The 18,809-nt window shown below is 46.5% G+C and overlaps 1 protein-coding gene across 2 annotated transcripts in view; it reads right to left on the reverse strand.

The window, feature by feature from the left end:
• The window catches only part of LOC124617232 (protein spitz-like), a 496,434-nt gene that overhangs the window by 65,956 nt on the left and 411,669 nt on the right, over nt 1–18,809 (reverse strand). For both annotated transcript variants that reach the window (XM_047145249.1, XM_047145248.1), the window contains one exon: nt 10,786–10,902. In XM_047145249.1, the coding sequence (XP_047001205.1) occupies nt 10,786–10,843 (58 nt within the window). In that variant the 5' untranslated portion in view covers nt 10,844–10,902. The remainder of the gene's footprint in view (nt 1–10,785; nt 10,903–18,809) is intronic.

Raw genomic sequence — 18,809 nt, forward strand, 5'->3', positions numbered from 1 at the left:
ACTATAAACATTGTTCAATAAGGCAAGGAAGTAAGAGCAATTAACCTGTTCAGAGAAAAAAAATTGTATACACTGATTAAAACTCCAGTTCTCTTCCGAAAACATTAAACCATTATATAACATCGTAAAATATTCACTTTTTCACTCTCCTTCACACTTCTTCAACCGACACGAATCTGTCTCTACTTGTCAGGAAACCTAGGGAACCTCTACGTAAAATCGATGGTTAAGTGTAGTGTCTGGTGGCTTCCTGTTAAGCAATGCGAAGCCCATCGACAGAGCATTTCATTTCAGACAATGACAATGACAATTAATGTACCAGGCCAATCCTCTCATCTGTCAAATAGCAAAGCTAGCGTCTTCTATCTTGCTCCTGAGATGCCTTCCCCTTCATCTATCTCTATTAGCCAGGCAATCTTCTTTTCCTTTATATTTCCTTAAATATGTTTCATCATGTCTATTATTCTCCTCCCTTCACCATGAGTCTTCCTCATACTCCCTGCTGCCAGCACTCCTATCTAAAATTTGTCTCTTCAATAATGTCTAATTATAACAGTACTTATGATCTACGAATATAAACTCTATATGTATGTATTTTTCCAGGTGTACCTTTCTAATTGTTTATTTCACTTTTTGTACTAGATGTAGTTTAACATGCCTACTAAAACGTATGAATGTAAAATAAGTAGAATGCCTGGTTAGATGTAAGAGAGGGCCTGATGGCCCTAATCTTGCCAGGTTAAATAAATCAATAAATAAATAAATAAATAAATAAATAAATAAATAAATAAATGTCTAGAGATAATTGATTGTGAACTTTATACAATGAAACAATTACCTCGATTTGTAACCGGGAGCGCAGTCTTGCTCATTATTGATTAACATGTGAATGGAGCACGAAACCAGGCAGTAGTTGCCCCATCTCAGTTCCCAACAGATACATGACAGAGAACATTAATAAAACCAGTTGCACCTACTACCGAGTGTAAACGTAAACGAGAACTTCTGTAATAACTGGAAGATGATATGAAACCGCACAGTTGAGGTGGTGAATCCAGTGTTGCCAACAGTAGTGGTGCGTCAGGCTGTTAAGAGCTGCGCTGTGGGAGAGGTTCGCACTAGGTTCATAGGCGCCGCGGCAAGTGTTTGCCCGGACCGTCACCTCGCCACCTAAACAACCGCCCAGCGCAAACACTGGCAGGCCGTCCCGATAACACATTTCTTCTCAGGGGCTTTGGAGCGTGGGAGGGAATGCGATTGCGTTTGGATACGCACAACTTTAGTCCGCACACTACCACAAACGCATGTGACATCATATGCTCCGCAGGATCAATTTGTAGTTAAGTGTGGTAAGGTCAGACAGAATAACGATTCTGAATATACACACACACACACACACACACACACACACACACACACACACACACACACACACATACACACACACACATACACATACACATACAGAGGAATTACAGACATTGGCTGCGAGTGGGTACTGACTGAAAATATGGGGATAGTTGAAAATTGGTGCTGGACCGGGACTCGAACCCAGGTCTTCTGCTTGCAAATGAGATGCTCTGGCCTGTAATTCCTAAGTGTTAATTCATAATGGCTGCTGGATCAAAAATATATTGATTCTGAAAAGGTTGTAAGTTGCTATAGTTGACAAGTGCAGTATAACTAACGCATGTTGCTATTTCACATGCCTACAATAATACTTTAACTATTACTGTTTATGCTACACAGGAAATACTTTACGGACTGTACAGTTATCAGAAAGTAGGTTTGTCTCTATTATACTTCAAGCAAATGTGGTCAGAGTTGATGCAAGGCCATCGAATGAAGTAAAAACGATCGTGTTTACAACACTTTGAAAACGAAATCAGTGAACGAAACACATAGGGAAGGTGAGAATAATCATTTCATTCTTTGCAATGAAAGCGAATGACAGAGTTAAATTTGTTGGAAGGGTTCTGGGAAAATGCAGGGCATCTTAAAGTAATTCGCAGCCAAAACGCTAATGCGACCAATTCTTAGAGTATTAATTCGGTGTTTGGAATGCGTATCAAGCAGGGATGATAACAGGTTTCCTAAGAATTCATCGAACGTGCTGCTAGGATCGTAACTGTTCTGTAACGCCCACGAATAAAATTAACTGAGATGTTCGGGGAAACTTAAATGAGAGTCACTGGATAAATGTGGCGTTGTTCTCGCAGAACTCCGTTACGTACATTTAAAGAACCCGTAGAACCAGTATTCGAGTAAAGATGTGCTATAATTCTGCTGCCACCATCATGTACATCACACGTGGTTGTGAGAATAAGCCATACATACGAAGCCTTAATGACAAGTCTCTTTTCTCCCCTCATGCCGTCTCAGGTGCACCGATATAAAATTCATCTCTAATGGTTACAGGTTTCGGGCTGACAAGTCCATTCTCAAACCGCACATCTTGCTATTAACCGTCATTATTCATACAATATGGTGCTAAAAGGTCCAAACAGCTTCTGCATAGCTAAGTATACAGTGGGCAAGAAGTATCTTCACTGATTTTAGCGTATGTGTTTGTTGCAATTAACTGCTGACAAATATTTCCTACGGTAGTTAACACGACACCTTCACAGATATAGCCCTCTTACATACGCGCGTGCGCACACCGCTGCCAATCAACTTTCACTGAATGCTGCATTACACTTCAAAGTGACACAGATACATGACACTACTTTCCAACACAGTCACCAAGTTTCTAAACAACATTTTACCAACCGTTCAGTTCTTCAATAACGGAAATCCGCTTCTTGATCAGGGAGCCATTCGAGAACCGATGTGTGAACATCCTCTTTGTCGAAAAAGCTCTTTCCGTTCGGATGTTCTGTCAGCTTCCGGAAAAAAAGGGGGAACGGCATGGTTCACGATTTGGACTTCCCCACCAGCGTCACCCACATATGAGCAGCCTAATCAAATCGTTGACACAGGATGTGATACTGCACTTGGTCCACAAATCTATAGAATTTCACGCTGAATCTGTGTGCAATTCTTTTCGCCCACCAGAATCGAAATATCGCGTACTTCGGCTTTGCTGTACGTTTCCACTTGCCGTGCCATTCAGTCGCACACAGTGATGCACGTATTATTTGTACTGTGCCCACAGGAATCCAGGAACGTGTGCTCTTTTCTGACAACGCGCCACTCTTGTTGCGCAATGGTCTTAGCGTGGGACGACATTATGTCCCAAGGTACCATCAGCCATGCACTGCACAGATGCTTGCTGAATGCACATAAGTAGATGCAGGTGTTGCAGGCGTATCGCAACCGCCACGGCCGCAACTCACGAGATAATGAAAGTACAAGGCCTAGGGCGGCGGTGGCCGCTTGATACACAGCGGCAACTTGATACCGCACTGAGGATTGCGCCAGGGCGTGCCTCGGCGCGCAGATTGGCGAGCCGGAAACCAGCGTGTAACTCGAAGCCGTGCACCGCAATGCGCGGAGCCCGTGGCCGAGAGACGCACCGCGAGCGGAGAAGCCTTCATACTGCCAGGTTCCACCCTCTCGGAGGTAAACCACAAAGTAGCGGCGCGCCGCCCAAAATAAAACCCGCTCTCACAGCCCACCTTCGCGTGCCAGCAGCTACGCCACCGGTTAACGCACTCACTCGCCCGTTAGCTGTCAATCGATCTGGTTGTTACTTCGTAGCAAGCAAGGAGCTAGTCTTGGTTGCAGCCATCATGCTCTGGTATGTGTTAAAATTTCCAATGTCCATTATTGAATCTGCCGGCGCTAGACGAATCAGCATAGTAACAGTCAACTGCAGACTGGTGGATGTATCTTAGAAACGTAACTGCAACGTCTCCTGGAAGAGGTACATCCCTCGAAAGTAGATAGCTCAGTATTTTTGCGAAGTATGGAATGACAGAGTTAACTGACTAGTGGAAGTACACAAACCTTTAGTAGTTCCTGTAGGTTTTTAACATTATCAATATCTACAGTGCCATGAATTGGAATGGCACCTATGCCAAGAAGGAATTGGGGGGGGGGGGGGCAGAGGGAAATTGGCCGGGGGAGGGGGGGGGGCAGAGGGAAATTGGCCGGGGGAGGGGGGGGGGAAGAGGGAAATTGGCCGGGGGAGGGGGGGACCAGAGGGAAATTGGCCGGGGGAGGGGGGGACCAGAGGGAAATTGGCCGGGGGAGGGGGTTCAAATGGTTCAAATGGCTCTGAGCACTATGGGACTCAACTGCTGTGGTCATAAGTCCCCTAGAACTTAGAACTACTTAAACCTAACTAACCTAAGGACAGCACACAACACCCAGCCATCACGAGGCAGAGAAAATCCCTGACCCCGCTGGGAATCGAACCCGGTGGGGGAGGGGGTGGCAGAGGGAAATTGGCCGGGGGAGGGGGGGGGCCAGAGGGAAATTGGCCGGGAGAGGGGGGGGCAGAGGGAAATTGGCCGGGGGGAGTGGGGGCAGAGGGAAATTGGCCGGGGGGAGTGGGGGCAGAGGGAAATTGGCCGGGGGGAGTGGGGGCAGAGGGAAATTGGCCGGGGGGAGTGGGGGCAGAGGGAAATTGGCCGGGGGGAGTGGGGGCAGAGGGAAATTGGCCGGGGGAGGGGCGGCAGAGGGAAATTGGCCGGGGGAGGGGCGGCAGAGGGAAATTGGCCGGGGGAGGGGCGGCAGAGGGAAATTGGCCGGGGGAGGGGCGGCAGAGGGAAATTGGCCGGGGGAGGGGCGGCAGAGGGAAATTGGCCGGGGGAGGGGCGGCAGAGGGAAATTGGCCGGGGGAGGGGCGGCAGAGGGAAATTGGCCGGGGGAGGGGCGGCAGAGGGAAATTGGCCGGGGGAGGGGGGGCAGAGGGAAATTGGCCGGGGGAGGGGGGGCAGAGGGAAATTGGCCGGGGGAGGGGGGGCAGAGGGAAATTGGCCGGGGGAGGGGGGGGCAGAGGGAAATTGGCCGGGTGAGGTGGGGCAGAGGGAAATTGGCCGGGTGAGGTTGGGCAGAGGGAAATTGGCCGGGTGAGGTGGGGGGCAGAGGGAAATTGGCCGGGGGTGGGAGGGGGCAGAGGGAAATTGGCCGGGGGTGGGGGGGGCAGAGGGAAATTGGCCGGGGGAGGGGGGGCAGAGGGAAATTGGAGAGGGAGATCTTGTGTAATGGTCGTATGGGTAAAACTGTAAAAAAAGAATTAAACAGACAGATGTCGGGGATCTCTCAATCTGCACACCATTTACGAATGGGGCAGGATGTAGGAAACGATTTTTACAGACTTCATTTTCTTTGCGACAAGCCGTGCGTTGGTTTGCGGAGTACAAATGATGTATTAAACGAGAAGCAGTAAGCAGCATTGCAGATTTTCAGGTTAAGTACTTGTTGCCAAGCGAAGGCAGCGACGTGCCGCGAGGTGCAGCATTCCAGCGCCGGGTTTAAACTTGGCCGCGGTCAGCCGGCGTAGTGAGAGACGCGTTTTATGGCCCGGCCGGTCCCAAATGTCAGCGAGCTTGCGCGGTCCGCTGGGGGTCCGCGGCCAGACGATAGAGAGCACTGACCTAGTTCCCTGCCGCGCCGCGGCGCGCCCGCCTCCGTCGCGACGCCCGCCCGTCTTGGCATACGCTCAAGACGCCGCCGCCGCAGACGCAGACGACGGCTGCGACGCCGGCGCCGCGCCTTCCAGTCATTAGGCAGGTAGCGACGCCTATTCTTGGAATTAAAGTGAACGCACCGCCGGCGGCTGGAGCGCGTGCTCGCGGGATCCGGCTCTCGCCGGCCCATTGCGTAACCAAGTTCCTGGGCCCTTCGCCGAAAGACGCGCGCGGAATGCGAATCAAGTTCACGCAGGCGTTCGCGCAACCTTGCAGCAGTCGGCAACTTTCCGTTCGTAGTGTCAGACACTTGCAACACTCGTTGCAACTGCTACGTTTGCAACTGACCTGCCTTAAACCACGAAAGAGAAACTGTTACTGCAGAGGTCACAAACACTTCTTCGCAGCAGATTGCGGGAATTCTTTAAAACAGAACTTAATTTTAGTATTGGAACGTCGTGCAAGACAATGTTGTAGGTGAGATTCTTTTAAGGCATTGCGAACTTTTGATTTAAGAAACATGCAAGCTATTACGAAAGCGATAAAGACTGAAGAACTTTATCATACACGAACTATCAGCTATTATGATGAGCTCTGCGCTACCGTTACTCTATTCTTTCCTCTTTCATTTAACTGTAAACAAGAAGTACCCGTTCCGTTACTTACCTCATGACGTATTTCCGTTCATTGGGAGACTAATGGGGTAGTGCAATCAATCTTCGAGATGGTTATAATTGAAGTGCAGATGGTTATAATTAAAGTGCAGTTGGTCATAGAGGTCCAGTGTGGGCTGTAGTAATCGTATGGCAGAGAAACTTTGTTGATATTTTACTGCGTTAATATGGAACCGATTTACGCTGAGAAAAAATTTAGTTCCAGTTTTGACCACCAGGCACAAATTTGGTGCTGTGAATGCAACAAAGACGTACAGAAATGTTTCCATATGTAGTGGATTAGTAACGGCACGTAGGCAGAAAAGATCAAATATATGATAAAGGCACAATGTTGATTTTATTATTGATCGCCGCTTACACAATTTGTTCAATAATAGCACCAGAGAAGCTGTACAACGCCAGGTTTACATCTGGTGGCAAAAATTGGGACCAATTTTTTCCAGCGTAAATCAGTTTTGCATTTTAACGCATTAGCATATCTGTCAAGTTTCGATGATAAATACAGCCCATACTGGATCTCCGTAGGTAGCTGCACTTTGTAATCATTTGGTAAAAACACACTGAAATATTACTCGTAAATTACTGCTCCAATGCGTATGGCGCCTATCAAACACACGACAGACGCTTGAAGATAGATGCCTACTATATCGCGATAGCCTACTTACGAAACTTCAAGAACCAGTATTGAAGACCCTCTAACAACATCCGACCTATCGATTCTGTGATGACTGCGAAGATTATTGTAACTACACCGCAAATTAGGGCATGGAAGCCATCATCCATCCTGCCCTCCTCGCGAATGGGTCGGAAAGAAGCCTTAGTATGTGGTATACTAGAAACGGCGGTCTCTCCATACACTTCACTTCACAGTGGATTGCAGAGATGCCGATCTCTCAAATCGCATCCTTGATGCGGGAAACTAACGCTGAGAAGAGCTAATCATGTTCATTCACACACATTTTGAACACAGGAAAAATCGTCCACTGTAAGACAACCGATTAACTGTACCGCTCCCGTCCTACTCCTGAGACGTCGTATGACAAGGACGAACAGGTAACAACCGTAGATTCACCAGGTTACTTAAGCCATTACCCGCACTTTTATCGGTAATCAATCTGTCTCGAAAGTTTACTTCCAAATTGCCGATGCTGTTTCTGTTTCCAACAAAGTATGTTTGTAACTACGGGAAACAAGCCACCGTGTTATCGAACAATTCTGCTTTATCGAAAGAGGACGTCACAGAAATTTGTGTACTCGTGAACTACCTCAAGCATAGATGGGGTCTTAAATAATAGAATGGATTACCTGGAAACCTGCCGAAGATCAGAGCGCCAGCTAATGAGCAGAGGCTGAACGGTTATTCTGTGTTCCACTTACTGTCTACTGTAATCTTTCGTCATGCCCTTTTACTTACTGTTTCTCTTTGTTAGAATCGCTGTTACTTGAACCGTGTTTCCTGTTCAATCACGGCGGCAGTTCACGACCAAGAATCGACAAAGGTCACGTAGGTCACGTAAAACTAATGAACTGAAATAGAATGTGGTAAGTAGACAGCTGGCCCAGATCTGTACGCATAGTCAAGTGAATTGTCATGAAGAAAGCGAGTATTAAGATGTATAAACGTCGGCGTTAACTTTACGGTAACTGTATTAACTAAGAGTATGCCGATTGCTACATCTGCAGCCGATTCCTGCGTTCTATAACAATACGGCAGCCTCTCCGAATGAAGTTACCAATTCTCGTTTACTATTTTATATTATCGTAAGAAATTTAGAGAACGGATTCCAATATTATATTTCAGAGTGTTAAAATATAACAGTTTAAGATAATACGATATTGCTGAGTGTGTTGCTCAGAAGTAGGGCTTTCAATTTAACTGTGTCTCCTGTATGGGAATATGCATAACGGACGTCCCCGTTGTAGACACATGGCTGACGACATATGGAACATTGGGTCTGGCCGTGAATAGTGCATAGCCTAATGGCAAGGCGACAGCTAGCGATACACGGGAAATCTGGGTTCGAGTCCCGGTCAGTCGCAATTTTTCATTGTCATCGTAACCTTATACAACTGATGGTCGTACATATTCGCAACTGCGAATCATTTCATGTGTTTGAAATAATGGCCACAAACAACTACACCTAACACAAAGATTACGTTAAGTACGAAACCTCTTATTCCGATATCAGGATATAGGTGTTATATAGACTGATGCAATGAATTTGAAAATCTTCGAGTCGCACAACTTTTTTAACACGTTTTCACTCTCCATAGGATTCGTAGTAAATTTTCAGCATGTCAAAATTTTTAATTTTTTCCTGTGTGTTCCTCCATACGACAATGCTGCGCTGTTATCAGCACCAATTCAGTGTTAATAATGTGTTTGCTCTGTAACAATGCTTTTAATCGTTTTCTTACAGCCCTCAGCGACTGACAAAACGGAGAACAGACAATAAAGATACTAAAATGTCTACAGGTCAGTCACTTCGGTAGCAACAGCACTTCTCAAAGAGTCCCGAAGTGGCGACCTTGAACCATGGGTGTTACGCGGGGGATATGGGCCATCCACGAGGTTTCACGGTGAGCAGCCGTCAGTTTGGAGGTGAAATGCTTTTATTGGCCACCGGCTTGGAGCAAGCTGTCAGATTCACATGCCAGATTGCGGGCCGCCACTAACGAAGGGTCGGCGCCTCTGGGAAACACTGTGCGGCTTTCAGTCGCGTTCTGCGCCGTCGTGGGACAGTGGATCGTTAACGCTTAACGGGAGCGAAGCGGGTGCGGAAGTCTATTTGACCTTCTAAGGAAACAGTGCTGCAATTCAAACTGGATTGAAAATACGTCACTTGGCAAGGGCTGCTGTTCTTTCCGCTTCCTTTTACAGCGCCATGGCTATCGACATCATGTTTTAGCTTTTAAAGATAGATAACAGATCGATTTGGACGAAAGTAGCACCAAAAGACTTCCCGCGTATTCACGAATCTACCACTGACAGTTCGCACATTTTATCGCAGCTTTTGCTCTCCAATTTACGAATGATCGAGGAAATAATGACTGACCTAATCTCTTATTCTGTTCTAACTTTACTTAAGTCAAAAACAAGGCGAGGGACGTTCAAAGCCCATCTGGGATCTGTTTTTGTGCGTCTGTGAGGCTCCAATGTTATTATGAAATTATTTTGCACCTATACCAAGTGGAGATTAATATCGTAAGAATTAGAAAATGATTAGCATTTGAAGGGTGCCAAAAAAAGAAACCCACACATTGGCATGTTATAGTTTCCTTACGCCAAAACAAGAAAGATATTTAATAAACATCGGCTCTAAAATGTATACCGCAAAAGCTAAGAGCATCTTTTCATGTTTGATACTATACTATGTAATATATCTCTTCTACGTCAAAATCTTTGCTTTCCATATTTTGGGAGGAGGAAGTAAGGACGAAAACAAGATAAAATGTCTCGTCAACTTGGTCTTTAAAATGCATACCTTACGAGCCATAACCACTTGTTCAGTCGAAGGGGATGTGTTTCACACTACCAAAGGTAAACAAGTGCTCGTAGTCTTAAGGTATGCATTTCAAATCCCATATTTAATATACTTTTTTCTTGGTTTGGTTTATACTACCTCCTCCCAAAATACGGAAAGCGATGTCACGAAGACCTAGCAGTAGAAGGGATCTTTGTCATAGTATCGAAGATACAAAAGCTCGTAGCATTCAGAGCTCATATTTACTAGATTTTACCCTTGTTTTGGTGTAAGAAACCTGTCCCTAAAGCTTGTCTTTTTTTGGACACCCTGTATATAATATCAGATCAGTAAATACATTTGTAAGCTGAACAATTGTTACTGTTCATGACGAACTTCCACTAAAGAAAATGATGGACTGCCAACAAATCAGGCCCGGACTATTTGCTCTGTGATTCTGATTCCGATACCTGTAGCATTTGATTCATTTTCGAGGTCAAAAACAGACCATGCCTCCACATCTGACTTCTCGACATGCAGGAGAAGTGAGGGGGAAATTAACTGCGTCACTGTTATTGTTGCAACGACTGTGCGAGCAGTTTGCCTTGGGTGTCAGAAGTAATATCCCGACATAGATCTAAATTTGGAGCAGTTCTACTAAACCAAAAAATAAAAAAGGCCAGGCCGGAAGCTCTAAAATACGAGGGACTGCGCTCTTACTCGCTTCAGGGTAAAGGACTTGATCGGTCATAAAACACTTCCATCTTGCTCTTATGTCGCCGGCCGCGGTGGTCTCGCGGTTAAGGCGCTCAGTCCGGAACCGCGCGACTGCTACGGTCGCAGGTTCAAATCCTGCCTCGGGCATGGGTGTGTGTGATGTCCTTAGGTTAGTTAGGTTTAAGTAGTTCTAAGTTCTAGGGGACTGATGACCACAGAAGTTAAGTCCCATAGTGCTCAGAGCCATTTGAACCATTTTTCTCTTATGCCACGAGACTGTGCAGGAACAAACTACAAGCCATTTGCTAACCCCTGCGGTAGATGTGCACGGTGAACACGCTGCACTTTACTCACCCGCTATGCTGAGGACGGTAGAGACGACTAGCACTATGGTGGCGAGCGGGGGCGGCATCCTGCAGGGGTGTTGCCGCCCTACAGCCGGCCGGGCCTGCGGCGGCGCGCGTCTCCTGCCTGCAACACAACAATGGCCGCCTGTTGGAACTGCTGATACGGCTGTCTATCTCGAACATCCATTTTGTGCATGTCTCTAGATATGAGAGAGAGAGAGAGAGAGAGAGAGAGAGAGAGAGAGAGAGAGAGAGAGAGTCCAAAAACTGGTTTCAAAATCCCAGACAGGGTTTCAACAAGTGATAATTATTCCATAGAGTTCTGCGATTGCGACCACATAACGTCGACTTCTTGCCTCGACGTTTCGGCTGACAACCATTCAGCATTCTTCAGGTGAATGTTTTGCACAGTTGATTGTTAGTTCACATCACTACCTTTATAGAAAAAAAAAAAAAAAAATTTGCGCCAAGACGCAATCGCAAAGGCAGCCGCTACACGAGCGTCCTCTTTCGAGTTTCGCGTCCTCTTCGAATGTTGTCCCATCTGTGGCGCGCAGGCACCGCTTGCTGTCTGAATGCGCATTCTCGGAGTTAAAATTCAGATGTCAACATTAATAAAATTAAATGGTGCTGGGCGTGTCATTGGCCATAAAATGTTATCTTTCTGAAGCAATTAATGATTGGTTCCAAGTCTTATCCAGTTGACAGTGGCCATCACATTTAATACGATATTGCGCTAAACGTATTTCCAACAATTCCCTCATAATTGAATCCAGAAGAATCTCGTCGAGGCCGAGACTTCCGTAACAAAATAATCCATGGAATTTCCTGAGGGGACACAATGAGCAGAGAAATGCAAAAATTGTGCGTGTCATCTGACCAGTGTAGGCTCTGGCGCACTGGCAAGGTATTCTGTGGAATTCGTCGGTCATAACCGAGCAATGTATCTCCGAAGGGCATTCCATGGATTATTCTGCGACAGAAATCTTGGCCTCGGCGAGATTCTTCTGGGAATCAGATACTAAAGTATAGTTGGAAATACGTTTCGCGTTACATCTTACGAACAGTGATGGCGACTTTCAACTGGATAAGGCGTGGAACCTGGTGATTCCTTTATTTGTCTTCAGACAAAAAACTTTTTCTGACCAGTGACACGCCTGGGGACATTTAATTCCCTTAATTTTGACATCTAAATCTTAATTCCGCTATCGCAAATTCCGCCACCAGCGCGCGCATGTACTATCGAATTACGCATGCGCCTGTAGGCCATAAATGAAGCAATATGCGACGAGGACGCGAACTCGACATATGTCACTCATGCAGCGGGTGCCTCTGAGCATACATCTTCGCGCAAAGTTTAGCTATATATGTAGCTATGTGAAATAGCAATCTCCAGTGCAATACAATCACCTGAAGATGGTTGAATTGTTGTCAGCCAAAATATTGTGGCAGGAAGTCCGGCTGCAATCCCGAAACTTGACGGAATACTGTATAGGCCGGGAAAATGTCCAGGATCACATGTAATAATTACTCTGCAGAAACTGGTGCAACACAGTGACTGAACCGACTTTGATACGACAAGTAACTTTTGTGGTGAAAATAATGATTATTTAGTGGTCACAAACACGCAGGGAACCTGATCATAAAGCGAAATACGAGAACGGGTGAAAGTTTATCTTAATGGATCTACCAAATATCGAAATTTTGGACTGTCGCACAGTGTGGCTTTTTTCCGTTAGCCGTTGTTTGTGGCACGTGAGAGTGAAAACAGCTCCATGTCTCTTACAGTTTTTATTAATATGCCCATACTAAATAATCAGTCACAAAACCGAGTAATGTGTCAGTAACTATCATTATAGCAATGAAATTTGGTGGTGTAACTACCATCGTTAGTTTCGTTAGTTATTTTCTTTCAAGTAGGAACCCACGAAGGCGACACCTAATATCGTGTGGAATCACCACCTGCCCAACGAAGTGCAGCAAATCTACGTGACGGACTCAGCTAGTCGTTGGAAGTCCCCTGCAGAATGACTGAGCTATGCTGTCTCTCTAGTCATCCATAACTGCGAAAGTGTTGGCGGTGCAGGATGATTTTGTGCACGAACTGACCTCTCCAGCATGTCCAAAAATCTTCGATGGGATTCATGTCGGGCGATCTGAGCGGCCAAATCATTCGCTCGCATTGTCCAAAATGTTCTTCAAACCAATCACAAACAGCTGTGACCCGGTGACATACCGCATTGTTATCTATAAAAATCCCACCATTGTTTGGGAACATGAAGTTCATGAATGGCTGCAAAACGTGTCCTAGTAGCCGAAAGTAACCGTTTCCTGTCAATTATCGGCACAGTTGGACCAGAGGATCCAATCTACTCTACGTGTACACAGCCTACACCATTATGTAGCCACCACCAGATTTGCACAGTGCCTTTTTGACAAATTCGGTATATAACTTCATGAGGTCTGCGCCACACTCGAACCCTACCATCAGCTCTTACCACCTGAAATCGGGACTCACCTGATCAGGCCATGGTTTTCCAATCGTCTAAGGCCCAACCGACAAGGTCACGAGCCCAGGGGAGGCGCTGCAGGCGATTTCATGCTGTTAGCAAAGGCACTCACGTCGGTCGTCTGCTGCCACAGCCCATTAACACCAAATTTCGCAGCACTGTACTAACGGATACGTTCGTCGTGCGTCCCACACTGATTTCTGCGGTTGTTCCACGCAGCGTTGCTGTTCTGTTAGCATTGCCAACGCTACGCCAAAGAGTAGTTAAGTGAAGAATTTGGTATTCTCGGCACACTCTTCACTCTGTCAATATCTGAGTACTGAACTCCCCGATTTCACAAATTGAATGTCCCATCCGTCTAGCTCCAACTACCATTCCGCGTTCGAAATGTTAATTCCCATTGTGCGGCCATAATAAACCTTTTCACGTGAATCATTGGAGTACGAATTACAGCTCCGCCCCTTTGTACCTTGTGTACGCGAAACTACAGTCATTTGTATTATGAGCATATCGCTATCTCATGAGTTTTGTCATTTCAGTGTATGTAAGATAAACCAAGCTGCGACACATGTGCACTCGGTCCAGCAAATACGTCGAATTTCCACTAACAACGATGGGCTGTAGTCACCACCACCACCACCACCACCACCACCACCACCACCACCACCACCACCACCACCAACTAAAAAGTGGAGCATTCGTTCTTGTGAACAATTGTATCTACACACCAGCATGACAAGGGAACCAGACCCTCCTCACTATCGCCACTCGACCAATCTTTGTCACTGATCAAACGCGAGCTTCAATCTAAGTCTTCCGCAATAAATGGCAAGGATTGTACATAACGACTAGAATTTGGATATTCTGGTCACTCTATACCTTTTCAACCTTTTTTATTCATATCTTTGAGCAGGGGACTGTAGTCTTGCTGCTAATTGTTTCGGCAATTTTTACGTGGTACAAACACTAACACTTAACAATCCTTGTTACCGCGAAACGAAATACCGATATCGGGATTGTTTTTAAAATAGCTAATAACCGGGATTGTTTTTAAAATAGCTAATAACTACGCGGAGACAGAATGGCGGTTGATAAAATACATTCTCTGCATGTTGCTATTTTGTGATGACAAATGGGAACTTCATACATCATATGAATTCGCAGTTGCAAATAGTGAGCACCATCAGCTGCTGAATGGAATAACGACAATGAAAATTTGTGCCGGACCGGGACTCGAACCCGGATTTCCCGCTTATCGCGAGCGGTACCTTAGCATTTGGCTATCCGTGCACGACTCACGGCCAGACCCAGACCTCCATATGTCGTCAATCATTCAACCTATTTTACTCATTTCTTTGAGCAGGGGCCTGTCGTCTTATCTGCAGAGAGCCGTACGGTGGTAATATTCCTAAGCGATAAATTTGATACTGTTCAGTGAACGGAGAAGGAATCTACTTGCACAGTTTGTGGATTTTTCTAACTCTCCTTTATTTCACCCAAGTTCACAGAACGTTGTTTCCTATCGTTCAGGCTCCAGTTTCTGTGGTAGACATTCAAGAAAGGTGTGGGTGGCCTGAAGAGAATAAGTGTGCGTTGGTGCACGTTTGTAACAGCTGGTGCAACTGCATCGTCAATGCTGATGGCGGCCTTCGTTTGCATCTGAGGGAGCATGTCTGAATGTCTAAATGATCAAACAACTCACTGGTATTGGTACTTAACGAGCTCATTTCTTCACGCATAGGGAAACGAGTGTTTTTCATTTCTGTGGCCGCCTGTGTTTACCATCATATGGCTTTTCGAAATACAGTATGACAAGGACTAACTTCCATCGTGTATTTCACAAGCTAGGGTTCCATTAACAAGTAAAATTTTCTTATCCGAATCAAAATCGTATTTCTTTTGTCAACGTGCAGTATTCAGGAGGGTTTGATAGCATTAAGGTCGAAATACGCCTTGCCAGTGGAAGAAACGACCGTAGGTCAGAATACAGGAAAATCCCATGAGTAAAGACGAATAGAATGACTGGCTGGGAGACCCCGAAGGGCATCTCTGATTTATTCAATTATACACTGAGGCGACAAAGAGTCAGGGGATAGCGATATGTACATATAGAGATGGCGGTAGTATCTCGTACGCACGGTATGAAAGGGCGGTGCGTTGTTTGAGCTCTCATTTGTACCCGGGTGACTCATGTAAATAGGTTTCCGATGTGAGTATGGGCGCACGACAGGAATTAACAGGCTTTGGACGCGGAATGGTATCTGGAGCTAGACAGATGAGACATTCCATTTCCGAAAGCGTTGGGGAATTCAGTATTCTGCACTGTCGAGATTGTGCCGACAATACCAAATTTCAAGTATTACCTCTCACCATGGACAATACAGTGGTCGGCAGCTTTCACTTAACGACCAAGAGCAGCGACGTTTACATGGAGTTGTCAGAGCCAAGAGACGAACATACTTTGTGAAATAACCGCGGAATCTATGTGAGACGTACAACGAACGTATCCGTTAGGACAGTGCGGCGAAATTTAGCTAGTGGGCTATGGCAGCAGACGACCGACATGAGTGCCACTGGTAACAGCACGTCGTCACCTGCAGCGCGTCTCCTGCGCTCGGGACCATATTGGTTAGACCCCAGATGACTGGAAAACCGTGGCCTCGTCAGGTGATTGGAGATTTTAGTTGGTAAGAGGTGACGGTAGGGTTCGAGCGTGGCGCAGACCCTGCGAAGCAATGGAACAGGGTCGTCAACAAGCCGCTGTGCAAGGCGGTAGTGGCTCCGTAATGGTGTGGGCTGTGTGATCATTGAACAGCAATGATCATGTTCGGCTACTAGGAGACCATCTGCAACCGTTCATGGACTTTGTGTCCCCAAACAATGACGGAATTTTTACGGATGGCAATGCGCCATGTTACCAGGCCACAATTGTTCTCGACTGGTTTGAAGAGCATTCTGGACAAATCGAGTGAAAGGTTTGGCCACCCAGATGGCCCACATTAATCCCACGGAACATTCATGGTACATAATCGAAAGGTCAGTTCGAGCACGAAATTCTACACCGGCAACACTTCCGCAATTATGGACAGCTATAGAGGCAGCATGGCTCAATATTTCTCTAGGGAACTTCCGACGACTTGGTGAGTACATTCCACGTAGAGTTGCTGCACTACATCGTGCAAAAGGAAGTCCGACACGATTTAGGACGTGTCCCATGACTTTTTTACCTCAGTGTAATATTCGTTTGATCTCAACGTATATCGCAAGGGACACACCAAGTTACGGAAAAAGAAAACGACAATTTTGAGAGAGAGAGAGAGAGAGAGAGAGAGAGAGAGAGAGAGAGAGAGAGAGAGAGAGAGAGGTCCCCGAATTTCACTGGAATGTTACCGTAACTCTTTCGAGTGCGGGTGTAAACACATCTGGTAGTAGCAAATTAAGAGTTCGTCTGACGATCTGAGAGGACCGGAGAACGACGCCATGGTAGAATTGTGGATAACACTCGCGATACTGTACCGTCATAATCGACGTCACACTCCACGAAACACAAGCTGTCTTTTTTACCTCTAGCCTATAGCGGCACCACAATAGGCATATAAATAGAACTCCGACCCACTCTGCGGGCAGTCACGCTTGCGACGATACAGGCAAATTACAGCGACCCTACCCTTTCCCTAAAATTAAAACAACTTCTTAAAGCCGGCAATATGATCTTGTTCCCCACTTCCTCCCAATCTGCCCGGCGTTCCATCGAATTAAGTAGCCTATATATTAAAGTTATGTCCATTAGCATTACACATAATGGCAGCTGCGAGGCCGTTTAGATCGCAACAATGACGCCCACTGCTGAATTACTGGCGGAGGGCCGTGGTGCGCGGCGGCGGCGGCATCGGAGTCGAGTGTACATTTTCGTGTCGAGCACGGAGAGGGCAAAAAAGGCCTTCCCGGAGCGCTTAAAAGGGTCCGATACACCTGCTGCATATACACGGCGACCATCACTGAAATGATACTTTGTGCCCTCGCACACACGCCGCAACAAAAAGCTCACGCGAGGCCGGCGTATCCTTGGCGGTTCTGCACCGTTTAGGAGGCGCGTCTTGCTGACAAAGGCTGCGGGCGTGTGCCCTGATCCGTTGGTGATTCCTCCTCCCTCTCCGCCACCCGGCGCCTTACACTCCCACGGTTGGCCGCGCATGTAAGCAGCGAGTTGTCGCACTACCAATCAACGGCGCGTTTGTTTACCGCCGGGAGAAAGACCGGTGCTCGACGCAGTTTTTCAAGCGCGGCGGTGAATTGGAAATGACAATGCGTGCACAGCTGCGCCGCTGCCCAAATGAAGAGCGAGCGCCGAGTCGAGTCGCGCCGAGCCGCCCCACGAAGTACCCACGCCTGGGGCTCACAACAAAGGCATTCCACTGCCTTATATATATAAAAGGCAAGCGAGTGCCTCCATACTGGGATCCGGCTTTTGCCAAAGGGCGACAGATCCCCAAGACCTAGACACAGACGTTCGTTCTCTGAGCGGTGGTTTTCTTCGGCGACATCATAAATAACGCGCCAAGTATACAAGTCTTCATACCCATTCCTACACTTCAAAAAATAGACGCGCACGTCTCCTGTCAGAAGACACTCATCGGAGATTTGCGTTATGAGATGAGCAATATTCTACGCAAACCTACTTAAAAATGGTACAGCAAAGGCAATCTGAGTGTGTGTGGGTGGGGGGGGGGGCGAGGGGGGGGGGGGCGAGGGGTGGGGGGGAGGCGGCAGCATGCGTCCTACACAAGGCATTATATTCGCATCTTCAGTGAGAGGAAAAGGAAAACTGTGTGTCGCATATGCACGTACCCTAATCTCTGTAACTCAACTTTTCATGATCGCTGACCGACATATTCGATGGCTTCAGCACAATGCTCGTTCAATCTTCTTTGAATACTGGTTCTCTGAATCTACCTACAGTGTTTCTAACTAAATCGTCTTTCCTCTTTGTGAAAAGACCTGTATTACGGAGTGAAACGCAGTCTTCAGTTTCTTCAGCCCCAACAGTCCTGTTTCGGTCTAGTATTAAACTGAACTTTTCGCCTACACGAATATACATTTGAATAAATACTGCCTCGCATACACCGATTTCGAAAAGCCATGTCTGTAACCATATTCGGAAGGCAGACTTTTGTCAGTAAAGAGCTCAATATTAATCTTCATGTTACGGCGAACGCATCTGCCACTGACATCTGCTACCGTATCATTATTCGTTTCCTAAAAATTACATCGGGCGTCATTAAATACTTTTAAAGTGGAGCTGACACAAAATATATGCAAGTGTAGTCAGTACGAGTCACTCTAGTAAATGCTTAATGTAAGAGGTACACGTGTTTCTTATGCGCTCACAAAAATTAAGTGAAGTACACCTCAATGCGTAACGCAGGTGCGTAGCTGTAACAGCAGTGATTTGACCCTCGCCGAAAGAAGGTAATTTAAGGACCCAATTATTTATTATGTTCATAATTAACAAAAGGAGACC

This window comes from Schistocerca americana, chromosome 1, assembly GCF_021461395.2.
Source record: "Schistocerca americana isolate TAMUIC-IGC-003095 chromosome 1, iqSchAmer2.1, whole genome shotgun sequence".
NCBI classification, from domain to species: domain Eukaryota; kingdom Metazoa; phylum Arthropoda; class Insecta; order Orthoptera; family Acrididae; genus Schistocerca; species Schistocerca americana.